This window comes from Carica papaya, chromosome 1, assembly GCF_054855325.1.
Source record: "Carica papaya isolate Zhongbai chromosome 1, ASM5485532v1, whole genome shotgun sequence".
Lineage (NCBI taxonomy): Eukaryota > Viridiplantae > Streptophyta > Magnoliopsida > Brassicales > Caricaceae > Carica > Carica papaya.
The window spans coordinates 6,169,271-6,183,522 of record NC_142309.1 but is presented as its reverse complement, the minus strand read 5'-3'; the positions used below and the strand labels follow the sequence as shown (position 1 = coordinate 6,183,522).

Genomic DNA, 14,252 nt, shown 5'->3' with positions numbered 1-14,252 from the left:
GTAATAGAAATAATAATAATGCATTGATGCAGTGTGTTTTCCAGAGCACTATCTAATGGCTTTTAAGTTTTACAAATAAACCACAATTTTTTATATATAAATGTAATTTATTTATATAGAATAAATAAATCACAAGTTTAATTTACAAAATATTATTTATTTATGCTGTGGTAAATATGATCAAAACACTGAATGATTTGTTTTAAATTAAGAATTCAAAATTTTAAATGGGAACAAATTATAGTTATTGATTAATATAACTGTCCAACTATATCATTCAACTTCTACCCTTATCTATACAAATGTTCAATTAATACAAAAAATAAATAAATAAATAAATAATTAGCATACCGTAATATTCAACTACAGATTTTATAAACTACGTTTATGTGAAACATGCCTCTCATTATTATGATTTTAGCATGGTCATATTTTTATTGTATAGTTTATTGAACGTTTATTATTTTAATAAATTTGAATATCTATATAAAAGTAATATAATGATAAGTCAAGAAAAATATTGTAATACCCAAATTAATTTTAATGTAATTTAAATTAATTTATAAATATAATTTTTTTTTTAATTTTTAGATTTTAATTTAATGTAAAAATAATAAAAAAATAGGTGGATGATGAAATTGAGAACAATTTTAGGCAAAAAAAATAAAAATTTGGATTCTAAAGATATTTTTAAAAGAAAATTTAAAAATTAAGGGTCAAAACGTAATTTAAAAAAGTTGTGCCATGTAGGACGTCCGGTCAGTAGCCCAACGAACCAGAACATGCCGAGTGACAAGGGACACTGATGCAGTGTCACACGGACGATCCACGTGCCTGCGATCGGACTGTCTAGATTCACTCCCGCGCGCATGGACAGTCTGGATACATTCCCACTCCAAATGTAATCGGACGGTCAGATTTAAACGCGATCAACGGTCCAGATCTACTTCCTATTTAAACGTGATCGGACGGTCTAGATCAAATTACGATGAATGGGTCAGATTCACTTCCTATTTAATTGCGATTGAACGATTCAAATCAAACGCAATGGACAATCCAGATTAAAAGGGAATGGATATAAATAACCATTTTCACACCAAACTCTAACCCTAACCGCCAGACACCTTCGCCGGAGAAGAAGATCCAGTCGCCGGAAAGGGAAGCCGCCGCCACCAGTTGCCGCGCTAGAGCCATTTTCGACCGCCAAAAGAGGTAAAAATTTCTCCATTTGCTCGGAATTCAATTCTAAACACTCCCATAACCAAATCGGAGTAAAAGAACCGACATATTGGCAAAAAATCACGGGCAAAGTCTGGCGGCGCTGCTGTAAAAAATTACAAAAACTGCCTTCAATGAGACCTTTCACGATTCTCTTTTTGTGTAATTCTTCCACCATTGTAATCACCATTTACTTCTCTACAGGTTAACCGAAACAAAACACCCAACCGCAAAAGTGAGTTGGCGGAGCTGCCGCACCGAAGAACCCCGCTGCTGGTGAGTTTCGATTTTTTATTTTTTTCGGCCAACCAATGCTCCTTAACGTATTTTTTCACAGGGATCTATACAAAACCAGACGAATTCGACCGAAAACAGCTAACATGAGGCAAACCACCGTCGCGGGCGGCGGTGCTGTCGTCAGAGCACGACGGAGCCGCCGTGCCAGAATTTCAGAATTGACCAAAAAGGGGTCCTGACATTGATTTTGAATTTTTTTGAGATATTTGTAGGTATATATAGCGCGTTTTAATCCTCGAAGAAAAATTCAGGAAGCTCGAAAATTGCCAGTAAGTGCAGTCAACAAGTTTACCTTTTTAGGTATCAGTTTAAGTAAGAATTGAAGTCAAATTAACAATAATACGTGTTTTGTGCAATTCAGAAAATATGCATAAATAATTACATATTATTAATGGATACCGAAAATTATTCACTGTTGATTGATTTTACAGTTTAAATACATGATAATATCTGATTGATCGATTTTACAGTTTTGAATGCATGTATTATTTGTTTTACGTGTTTACGGTTAAATTGAAAAACTGGAGATTAAAGGTAAACAGAGAATTGAGTGATTAAGTGAATGGATGAAACGACAGCCTTATTGGATATCTTGAGAGATGGTGGACAGATCAGGTACATAAGAAACGCTACCATGAACGTTGACTCATACCGGAAGAGGTATGGAGACGGCCTGTTTCACCATCATACCGGACGGGGTATCTCAATTTAGTATTTTGGCGCTCATACTGGACATGGTATGTAGACGACCATTAATTAAAAATATTAAAGGAAAGGATTCACGCGCTGTGAAGATATCCCTATGAATCCCCATGGATACCAGTAAGCTGATAAAAGAGAAAATTGTTGTTCCAACCAATTGCATATGAAATCATGATATGTGTTATGTTATTGTCTCTATAAGTTGTTTTGTAAATCTCGCTACGGTAAATAGACGGTAAACTATTTTGTTTATGATAAATAAATTTGTTTAATTAAGAGTTTCATTAGTTGTTTTGATTTTTCTACAAACTTTTATTTCTGTGTCGGTGAGTAGTGTGATATTCTTACTGGATTAGTGTAGATCATTTCTTTATTAAAAATTTAAGATCAAGAGGACCAGGATTCAGAGCCCGATCTACAAGAGAGTTGCGAGTAGGATGCTAATTTTATTTATTTTTCGTTTATTTCATTAATTTTTTTGTATTTCCTTCAAATGGTAATTCTCATAATATTATTTGATATTTTAAATTATTGTGGAAGAAATATAAATTTTCATTAATTATTTCGCTTCTATATTTAATTTATGATTTATTTGTTTTGAAATTTTGGGATTGTTACAAATATCTTTATATCACATTTAAAATTAGAATGATATAATGCATGGCAATTAGCTTGTTTAATGAAGTATTACTAGCATAAATAGGATTCGCATTATAATTATTAGTTAAAACTTAACTCTTATCCTGGGGATGTAGCTCAAATGGTAGAGCGCTCGCTTTGCATGCGGGGGTTCGATCCCCCGCATCTCCAATGTAGGATCTACATTCAGTTTTTTATTTTATTTTATTTGGTAGAATCTACATTCGACCTTTTATTTTATTTTATTTTGGTTTGCGTTATAAACATTAGTATTCGACCTTTTATTTTATTTTGGTTTGCATTATAAACATTAGTCATATGATGATTTTGTACTTGTCGTAAAAGCTTTATGGATGTAGAAAAACACACTGCATGAATGCATTATTATTATATCCAATACATGAGATTTGCTGCAGCCAAAACAAACTCTTCTTCCACCAGTTTTAACGAATTCAACCTCAAAATCAGTCACAAAAATGGTGGATTCAGACTGTCAAAAGAAAAAAGAAAAAAGAAAAAAAGAAAAAACACAAGTGAACGTAAAACCCTTGTCAATTCTCATCGTCCCTTTCAGGATCATCTCCGACGACCGTACCAGTTGTTTCTGGGTGAACTTTTGATGCCACCGACGGCTCATCGTTTTTCTCAACATCAAGAACGAAAGCTTCTGCAATGGCTGCAGCTTCTGCATCTACTTCTGCAGTCTCAACATCAACATCATCAGGGGCCCTCTCATGAGCTAGCTTTTCTGCCGATTCCTCCTCGTCTGGCTCTGACTGAGTATCATCTTTCGTATATTTCACCGCCGGCGGCTCATCCTTTTTCTCAATATCAAGAACGAAAGCTTCTGCGATGGCTGTAGCTTCTGCAGTCTCAACATCAACATCAACATCATCAGGTGCCCTCTCATGAGCTAGCTTTTCTACCAATTCCTCCTCATCTGGTTCTGGCTGAGTATCATCTTTCATATATTTCACCGCCGGCGGCTCATCCTTTTTCTCAATATCAAGAACGAAAGCTTCTGCGATGGTTGTAGCTTCTGCAGTCTCAACATCAACATCAACATCAACATCATCAGGTGCCCTCTCATGAGCTAGCTTTTCTACCGATTCCTCCTCATCTGGCTCTGACTGAGTATCATCTTTCATATATTTCACCGCCGGCGGCTCATCCTTTTTCTCAATATCAAGAACGAAAGCTTCTGCGATGGCTGTAGCTTCTGCAGTCTCAACATCAACATCAACATCAACATCATCAGGTGCCCTCTCATGAGCTAGCTTTTCTACCGATTCCTCCTCATCTGGTTCTGGCTGAGTATCATCTTTCATATATTTCACCGCCGGCGGCTCATCCTTTTTCTCAATATCAAGAACGAAAGCTTCAGCGATGGCTGCAGCTTCTGCATCTGCAGTCTCAACATCGACATCATCAGGGGCCCTCTCATGAGCTAGCTTTTCTGCCGATTCCTCCTCATCTGGCTCTGACTCAGTATCATCTTTCATATATTTCAGCTTATACACCAGCCGTCCTTTAAGCTGATCGTTATCAGGACCAAAACAATCATCATTAATCCCAAAATGATAACATTGTTAACCTATTATTTCTTAAATTTATATTTTTCAAAAGAGAGAATAATAATGGTATGTACATACATATTCGGTTACAGGGGAAGAAGGAGATCCTCCATCATCATTGAAGAACGGCTTGTACTCATACATCACCCACTTGCTCTTCGTTCTATGAGCTTCCCAGTAGATTAGTTCTCTTTTCTCACCAATCTTCTTGCCCTTGTAAAAAATATCTTCTGAGCCATCTTCATTCGCTGGTCTCCAAAATCCCCTTGATCCAGGCACAATATCAATGGCGTCTAGTCCAAGTGAAACCTCTCTTCTTGTACAAAAGTACCTGCACGAATCACTCGCCTGCCGTATAACTGCATGCGCCAAATATTTGGTTTATTATTAAACGTCATAAAATCTTTTATCTTTTATAGATTCAATCAGAAATTCATGATCAAGAAAAGAAAAAAAAACGAAACAAAAGATCAAGTGTCTCACAGGAATATTCTCGTGGATGCGACAATTTGTCAATGCCTTCCGTATGCATCATTGTGTAGGGAAATTGTAGCCTCATCATTTTGGGGTTCAAGTAAATGGCAATTTTCTGATCATCAGTTAACGATTCCATGGTCGCTCTGCTTCAAGAAACCGAGACAAGACTGCACAAGGTTTAATATTTTCTTGGAGACGAAGACTGGTCCTCTTTATATACACTTGCCTCTTAACAACTTACGGTTAAGTTCGTTACTCCCAACCGATTCGTTTCTCTTTCAAATTTCATTACACATTTATTTAAAGAAAAATTACCAAAATATTATATAGTTTTTAAACAAAATTAATCCATTTCATAATCTACCTCAAATAGCCTGTTTAGTTGGGTTTGGTTGTCACTACATGTTATTAAAATAAGATTGGACTCAGCATTGAAAAATTAATTATCTTAAAAGGACATAAATTCCTTTAGGGAAAGAAAAACACTAGTTGTTGTATGCCGCTGAACAAAATTAATTCAGGGTGTTTAGTAGCTTTATGATTTTTTTTACTTGACTAATTCTGGCGTAAACCTCCAGGATAATAAGATTTTGATCACTAATTAGTTTCACCACACAAAAATTGCTTAACTTAAAGTATCAATTAATTTTGACTGGATAAAAATGTTCACCTCAGGTCGAAAAGAAGAAAAACAATTGAATATCTGTGCATGTGTGAATATATACATATTAATTTTGATCATATATTGATTCCATATATCTTACGCTAATATTTAATCATAATCTAACAAATAGTAGAAAAAACAGGGTATAGAGGTCCATCATGCCAAGAAATTATCAAACAGCCTTGTCACTAATAATCTTGTAATCATTCTTTGCCATATGCTTCCACAATTCACTTAGCATCCACACCCTACATCGTCGCCGACTTCAATTCTATTTGTTCAAATCTAACTATCAATCTCTCCTGTTTCTCATGCTTAACTTTCTCTCTCTAATCCCTCATCAGCCAACATGTTTCATATCTCTCTCTCCATAATATTTTTTTTTTTTCGTTCCTTACTTGTATGCTTTGTTTTGTATGTTAACTAATTTTATAATATGTGATGCGGAACTCATGATCAAATAACGTGATTAAAAACTTTTTATATAATGATGCAGAACCCGAGATCAGAATATACAATCCAAAATCCCACAGGCAACATTAGCATGCAGAGACTTATCCTTAAATAAACTCTCCCTACTTGACCCGCACTCAATAAGAGAGTGAAAACTAAGATAATAGGAATAAATGAATTGATTAGAACGTCACAAAAAAAAATCTTGATAAGTTAAAAGAAATTCGAGAAAAGAGAATGATAAACACGTAACAAGTTACCTGGATAAGTAGATATTAATTCTCCATTCAATAAGATGGTTGAAGAAGACTTCACCAGTTGAAAACTACAATTTCATAATTTTATTGATTGAAAGTTAATTATTAAAAGTAGGAATTTATAACCTATTTATAGTGTAGGCTATGTGAATAATAAGGAAAATAATATCCTAATTTAATAGAAAAATTACACAAAAAATTAAAAATACAATAGAATATGATAACTAGTAAAATTAAGATAATTACAACTAAAATAGGATAGATATGATATCCTTTTTTAAATAGAGAATATCTTAATTAATTATTAAGATTTAAAAGAATAAATTATGGCAAGATATTTTCCTTTTTCTCAAGTGTTTTCCTTTTCTGTAAGATTTGACATTTAAAGAGTTTTCATGTTTCTCAATATAGCTTTTGATTTAGGATCAATTTCTTTTCTTGGTTGATTCTCCCTCTTAAAAAGAAAAATTTTCTGTGGGATTAGGAAAGAAAATCTTATGAAGGGTTTTCTCTTTCCTTGCTCACATCAATAGGACATTTATTATTATACACAATCACCGTTTACTATCTTTGAACCCTTATAAATTGAATGAATATAACAAAAAAAATAAAAAAAATTGTATAGATAGTCACCTTAGACTGCGTTGGCGATCTGCGTACGCGCGATCGGACGACCCAGATCAAGCGTGCGCACGGACGACCCAGATGCAATCGCACGGACGACCCAGATTCAATCAAAAACGGACAGCCCAGATTAAATCAAAATGGACGGCTGAGATCAAAAGGCAAAAGGATATAAATAGAACCCCCACACCTGACCACAAAAACCCTAACCGCCTGCCCTCGCCGGAGAAGCCGGCCGCCGCCACCCGCCGCCGCACCGGGGAGATTTCTGACCGCCGATCAAGGTAAATTTCATACTCCCGACTCGTTTTTCCACGCTGATTTCCCCTGTGGCCAAATCAGAGCTAAAATCCCGGCCAAACGGTCGGAAAATACGGCCGAAACCCAGCGGCGCTGCCGCGCCCCTCCTCGGTTTTTGCCTCCGATGAGGCCCTTCCCGGCCTCCGTTTGATGCAATTTTTATATTACCGTGATCACCATTCTTTTCTCTACAGGTTGATCAGAGCCGAATTACCAAAACACGAACCTCATCGGAGAGCCGCCGCACCCGAGAGCACCCCCGCCGGTAAGCTTCGGTTTTTCGTAATTTTTTGGCCCCCCGATGGCCCTAGGATTGTTTTATCGCAAGGACCGATGCAAGTGTGGCCGAATTCGGACGGAAACGACCAAACCGAGGCGAATCACCACCGCTTGCGGCGGCACCATCACCGGAGCACGGCGGAGCCACCGTGCCGGAATTGCGATATTGGCCAAAAAGGGGCCATGGGCATAATTTGGGATTTTTTGGAACACGTGCAGGTACCAGTAGTGCGTTTCAGTTCCCCGGAAAAAATTCAGAGAAAATTAGGGACAGCCTGTAGGCGCACTGTGAAGCCGTGTAAGGACCCCTCACCCTATTTCCTATCACGGTATTAAAGTTCAATAATGATAAAACGGAAATTCTTGAATCAACGAATGTGTGAAATTGCTTAAGGTCACCAATGGAACCCGAGTCTAGTGTGTTGGTCGGTTAACTGTTATTTGGCATATTTTACAGTTTTAAATGCAGTATGAGGTCTGATGTTTTCATTTTATTGTTTCGCGTGCATATTTTACTGTTTTATTGATTATGGGTTGAATGACTGAGAAACCGATGCTGTATGTTGTCTTGTTTGACATAAATAACTGTTTGCTTGTTTGTATGTAAATTGATGATGCTGACTGAGGAAAAGGAGAATGAAAGATTATGTAAATTGATGATTGTATAATGTGGTCAGCCTGACTAGATATCCTGGGAGATGGTGGACGGACCGGGTCCGTAGGGAACCCTACCAGGATTGTGGTCTCTCATACCGGACGGGGTATGGAGACCTTATGTGTTTTGGCGCCCATACCGGACGGGGTATGGGGACGGCCCGTTTCACCCTCATACCGGACGGGGTATGGGGACGGCCCTGGAATCTGATTTCAAGTGTTAAGGGTTAACGGGTAGCGGGACCCCTATGGATCCCCATGGATACTAGTGGGCTGGTAAATGAGGAAAATATGTTGTGTAATGATTGAATTACAAAAGGCGTGATAAGTATTATGTTATACAGTTTATATGATTTCATGATGATGATAATGTTATTGCTTTCGTATATTGTTTTATGAATTTCACCGAGGTAAGTGGATGGTAAAGGATTTATTATGGATAAAAGAATTTGTTGTAAATTATGCTCTAGTGGTCTTTTTGTGTTTTCTACCCACCTTTACCTCCGTGACGGTGAGATATCGTGATGTCTTTACTGGGCTAGTGTAGCTCATTCCTTATTTAATCATTTTAGATCAGGAAGACATTGTTCCCGAGCCCGTTCCGCAGGAAGACGACGAAGGGGACGCCTAAAGACTCCATAGTCATATTCATAGCTTTTACTTTCGAGTTTCTTTTAGTTAATTTGATCTTTTATATTTTGAGCATGTTTTTGGTTTTTGTGTAAGGGATGTTAATCGAAATTTTGACTTCGCTTCCGCATTTGACATTTTTAATACACATATTTTATTTTAAATTTTTGGGGCCGTTACAAAGAATATCACACTAATCACTGATATGAAAATCGAATGTTGGTAAAAAAATCATAAAATAATTAATGAAGTCATTGATTTAATAAATTCATTTAACATAAAACTGTTTATTCCATACTTATTGTAATGAGTTTTCAAAATCAATCTATAAGGATAATAACCCAAATAACATTATGATTTCATATATAAGTGAGTAAGAATAACAACTTTTTTTTTACCTACTTACTGGTACCTCTAGGTGTCTATAGAGATATCTCCCTACGCGTGAAATTAATATCCAAAATTTTCAATTAATCGGCCATCCACATACTCCGTCTGATAATGGACACCAAATACATTGTCGTCTCGATACCCCGTTTGGTATAAGGGTGAACCATATCTCCTAAACCCCTCCGATATGAGACTTTTCAGCCCCGTCCGACTTAGGTAATGTTCACAGTAGAGTTTTGTATGTACCGGGTACGTCAACTCTTTTTTAAGGTACCTAGTAAGTTTTTCATATATAGATTCACACCATTAACTAATTACTAGTTATATACTAATATCTCATATTTACAAATCAATGGTAAGTCATACAAATAGGCGATACGTACATCAAGAAACATGATTGAGACAATTATTGCAAAACAAATCAACAAATAAGGGCTATGTAGCTATGTAAACTAAATAACTGAGAAAATAATTAAAATTAACAATTTGATGCACACAATATAGTAGTAAATATTTTAAGTAGTACATGAGAAAATAAATAGTAAATTAGGATAAATATGTACTGACCGGTTCTGCCTCAATTAGTGACCTATAATTATTTTTGGAATTTTCTAATTTTCACTAAATACAGTATTATCAATTATTAAGCTTTAATTTACTGTAGCAAGAAAAAAGGTGAGATATTCTTACCACGGATTGGTATTCGAAATACTTACTTTCCATTGCGCCTCCTGACAGGGACTTTTTCTTACAAAAATTAAAACACCCGTAACATATCCAAAAATGCCCTAAAAGGCTAAAATAGGTGCTTTAAAACCACTTCGGCCAATTTTAGGGTTTCGACACAGTGGCACCGCCATGCTCCGACGTTGATTTCACCGTCCGCAGTAGTAATTCACCTTGGGCTAGCTGGTTTCAACCAGTTTTGGTTAGTTTTGGCCGGTTTTACACATAAACCTGCGAAAAAACCAGTTAGGAGGCTTCGGTTGACCAAAAAAGATAAAAAACTGAAACCCTACCAGCGGAAGATCTCCAGGTGCGGCGACTCTGCTGGTCCTCCTTTGTGGCTAAAGTTCTTTTTCGGCCAACATGCACCAGAAAAGGATAGAGAACATGGTGGTAAAAAAATAACGTGAAATAGGAAACATAAAGGCATCATCAGAGAGGGCTTTGGGTTTTGGCCGTGGCGGTTTGGCTGAGCTTTGCCTGCTATTTCCACCTCACGCGTCAACCCTTTGGCTCCGATATAGGCATAAGGAGACTTGGGATTGAATTACGAGCGGAAAAAAAATTTACTTCTCTAAGCGGTCGACAGTGTCTCCGGTGCGGTGGCGACAATGTCCCTCCGACAACTGGTCTTCCCTCCGGCGACCTCCTTCTTCCTCTTCTCCAACTAGGTGTTGACTAGGGTTTAAGGGCCGATTGAAGGGAAGTTTAAATACCTCACTTATCTCTGATCTTGGCCGCATATTTGCATCGACATGGAGTTAGGAGAGCCGTTCGATCGTTGTTTGTTTAGGTCGATTACATGGTCGAATCTGGGTCGTCCATTGCAATCAATCTCATTCGTTCGATCGTGTTTAAAGAAGAAATGCATCTGCACCGTTTGTGTAGGCGGGATGCGATCTGGGCAATCAGATTGTCTAGCCACGTGGCCTCCTGTGTGGAGCCAATGTCAGTGTGTTCGCCACGAGGCGCATTTTGACTTGTCGTGGCTGCTGACCGGGCTGTCCCACATTGCCAAACTTTTATTTTTGTGATTTTACCCCCTATTTTCAAATTTTCCGTAAAAAATACCTCCCTTATTCACACTTTCACCTATTTTTCCCATAATAATTTTCAATTTCATTCCTAATTTATTTTTTCTCAAAAATTTAACAAAATTTCAATTAAAAAATTAATTATTCTCATATATATTTTATAAATTAAAAAAATCATCTCGGGTCAAATTTATGGGCCCAATTGTTACAAAGGAAGGAAAAACGAGTCAAATGAGTAGAGAGAGAGAGAGAGTGAATTGTGAAGAGAGAGAAGGCAGAGAGAGAGAGAGAGAGAGAGAGAGAGAGAGAGAGAGAGAGAGAGAGAGCGGGAGGGAATAGATCAAACTGGCAGCAAGGCAAGTTTGGTGACTACGGCATGTGGTACGACAAGAGGCTCATAACTAGAAGGCTGGGGAGAGATAACGTGCGACGGGGTGTAGAGAAAAAAGTGAACCGTGGCAGTGGCCAGGCGCAATTCAATGCATCCATACCTTTCTTTGGTGCGATTTTGCCATATTCAAGCCAGATCTGCATGTGTGGCTTGTTCCGTGATGATTTCCAGCATAAGCATGGTGGCACATAGGTGGTTCTGGTGGCGCATGCTGGTTATTGTGGCTGCGTGTGAGGCGGCAGGTGGCACTCCGGTGGTGGTGCATGGTGAATCAAATACACGCATATGGTGGCATGTGGCGATTTTGGTGACCGGGATCGCGCTACAGTAAAACTCGATACCCTTTTTGTATTTTAATTATTTCTACAAGTATCCGTCATTAACTAAAATATTTTCTGCTTGTAGATAAGAGAATTATCTAAACAATATCAGATTTAGAGGAGAGTGTATACCCTAGTCAATAAGGATTCTGACACTTTTTAATTTGACTGTAGGTAAAGGATTGAGTTTGTCTCATTTAGAGGCTATCATATTTTTATAAAACTTTGTTTTATGTTAAAATGGAATATTTACAAACCTTACAAATTGTTTAAGTTTTCTAACGTGATTTTTACAAATTCATCATGTGATGCAATTGCATACGATTAGAGATCTATACTGAGTCGTATGTGTGCATGATGCACGTATATACATATATATTTAATTGTATGTTGTATGACATAATTATGTATAATGCTAGTGGATATAAGTGAATAACTTGTATGTGTATGCTATGGAATACATATATATCTTGTAAAAATATACAAGTATATCTATGTTGTATGTGTTGTGTGTATATATATATTGATTTAAGTCGATGATCGTGTATATAAGATATATATATTATGGTTATTGTGTAGGCATGTTTATGTATAATACATATGATGTATATATAGGTACATGCATGAGTAGATCATCTAGCAATGAACTTGATTAGTAAAAGAATAACATAAAAATCTTTAAAAGACGAGAAAATTCATTTAACCGGTATCACCGAGGAGTGGGTGTGTGTATAGCCTTTTGGTGTGTGACTGTGGTGAACCCTGCCCATGGATATAGCTTTAGCCAGACGTGTCGAAGCGATAAGAACTATGAACTATATACTATGTACTGCAAACTACGAACTGTGAAATGATTTGTAACGTATTCACGTGATAAATGAGATCTTTACTGCCCTCGTTGATGCCGTCGGAAACGACATCGCGTAGTGAAATTATTTTTAATAAGATATAAACTGATATAAATAAATATGAAGTCGTAAGTAAAGTTTACGATACTAAAATACTGAATTAATATCTATTGAACTGCTTACTGCTTAAATTGTGATACTGAATACTAAATTATGCTATTTATAGAACTTTTTATGCCCTAATACCGAAATAAGGAATTCTGAATATTTACTAAATAAATTTATTTAGAAGATTTGGTGATTGAGTGTATACATGTCTTTGTTATGGCCACTGCTCCTTTTTCTTATTGAGTTTGTGAAGTTTAACCCAATTCATACACCCCCAATGCAAATTAGTCCACATCAAGAGCAAGTTTAATTTCGAAAGAAGTCTTTGAAGAACCTTTAGTGACAGTAAGAGTTCGTATTGTAAAATCAGTTTAATTATATTGTAGTAATGTAATGTAAATAAATTTATAAGTCTCATGACTTGTAATTCCATATAGAGAATGATTAAATTTTAAATTTTTGCTCACAGTTGCGTAAATTTATCAGGTTATGTGTGTGTAATAACACTTCATTCTCAACGAAGAAAGCGGGTCGTTACATTTTGTAAAGTTGGTCACTAGATAATTGCTCCGAGATTACTCTACTACTATATTTGATTGTCAAGAAAATGTATCTAGCAATAGGGTAAGGGAATTCCATTTACCTCACCATTGTAATTGCTAGGAGTACTCACTACCTCAAAAGCTGCAACAGAGAACTAGCACTGTTGATGGTTCCTAGTGCTGGAAAGTGCAAATTTAAAAAATTAAAATGTATTTTTTTGTCAAATTTAGAAGTGTTTATATATAAGCACAATAGCTTTATAATCAGATTTTGACTCTTGTCTGTTTTCAGTTTTCTTAAATAAAATACAATTAATTAGTTGAATACTATGTCACAATTAAGTATCTATGCTTAGAATTCTCAATGAATTTTCTTATGTCATTTATATAAAAACTATATATAAGTCTTTTAAATTATAAATATTGAAGTTAAATAAGACGGCCTATATAGATAATACTTGCGTAAAGCACAATTCCATGGTAATTTCAACTTGGGAACTAAATTAATCAATTGCATGACAAAAAAACTATTACATTACTTTCCATGCCGCGAATAATAAGATGCCAAATTCCAAAGGTGTGGCGGCAGTAAAGATATATACGTGAGGCCCCTCTTTGCCCAGTTAATTAATCTCACTTATGATTATCTGACTCGATTAATTATTTAATTATTTGATTATGACCAAATGAACCTCAACCATTAATTAAAACAAATGATTAGTTTGATAACACATTTGTAATCTGAATATAATAATTTTTAACCCACACTACCAGAAGATTTTCTAATACCAAATGATTAATTCATTATGATTCAAAGCAATTTTAACCATCTAAATTACTGGTGGGGGGTGAGAATAGGTATTTGATTAGAAATAAAGAATGAAATGTGATTCTAGATGGTACCTTAACCCATTAAAAGACTATCTTTCATTATTAATAATGTACAAATCATAACTCATTAAAAACAAATTTATAAAGAACACTTACACTTGTATATTCAAACTTCAATCTAAGTTTAAGCTCACCAGATGACTCAGTTATTTTCATCTCCTTCAACCTATGATATGATTACTTAAGGTTTTTTTTGAGAAAAGAGGAATTGAATGATTCAACAAGAGACCAAGA

General features: G+C 36.0%; 1 protein-coding gene across 1 annotated transcript; it reads right to left on the bottom strand.

The window, feature by feature from the left end:
• Nucleotides 1-3,210: 3,210 nt before the first annotated feature.
• LOC148269121 (uncharacterized) lies at nucleotides 3,211-5,106 on the bottom strand. The gene is made up of 3 exons (XM_088216969.1): nucleotides 4,914-5,106; nucleotides 4,509-4,789; nucleotides 3,211-4,391 (listed from the first exon to the last, which is right to left on the bottom strand). The coding sequence occupies exons 1-3, from the start codon at nucleotides 5,041-5,043 to the stop codon at nucleotides 3,408-3,410; spliced, it is 1,395 nt and encodes a 464-aa protein (XP_088073095.1). The 5' UTR covers nucleotides 5,044-5,106; the 3' UTR covers nucleotides 3,211-3,407.
• Between the last annotated feature and the right edge of the window lie 9,146 nt (nucleotides 5,107-14,252).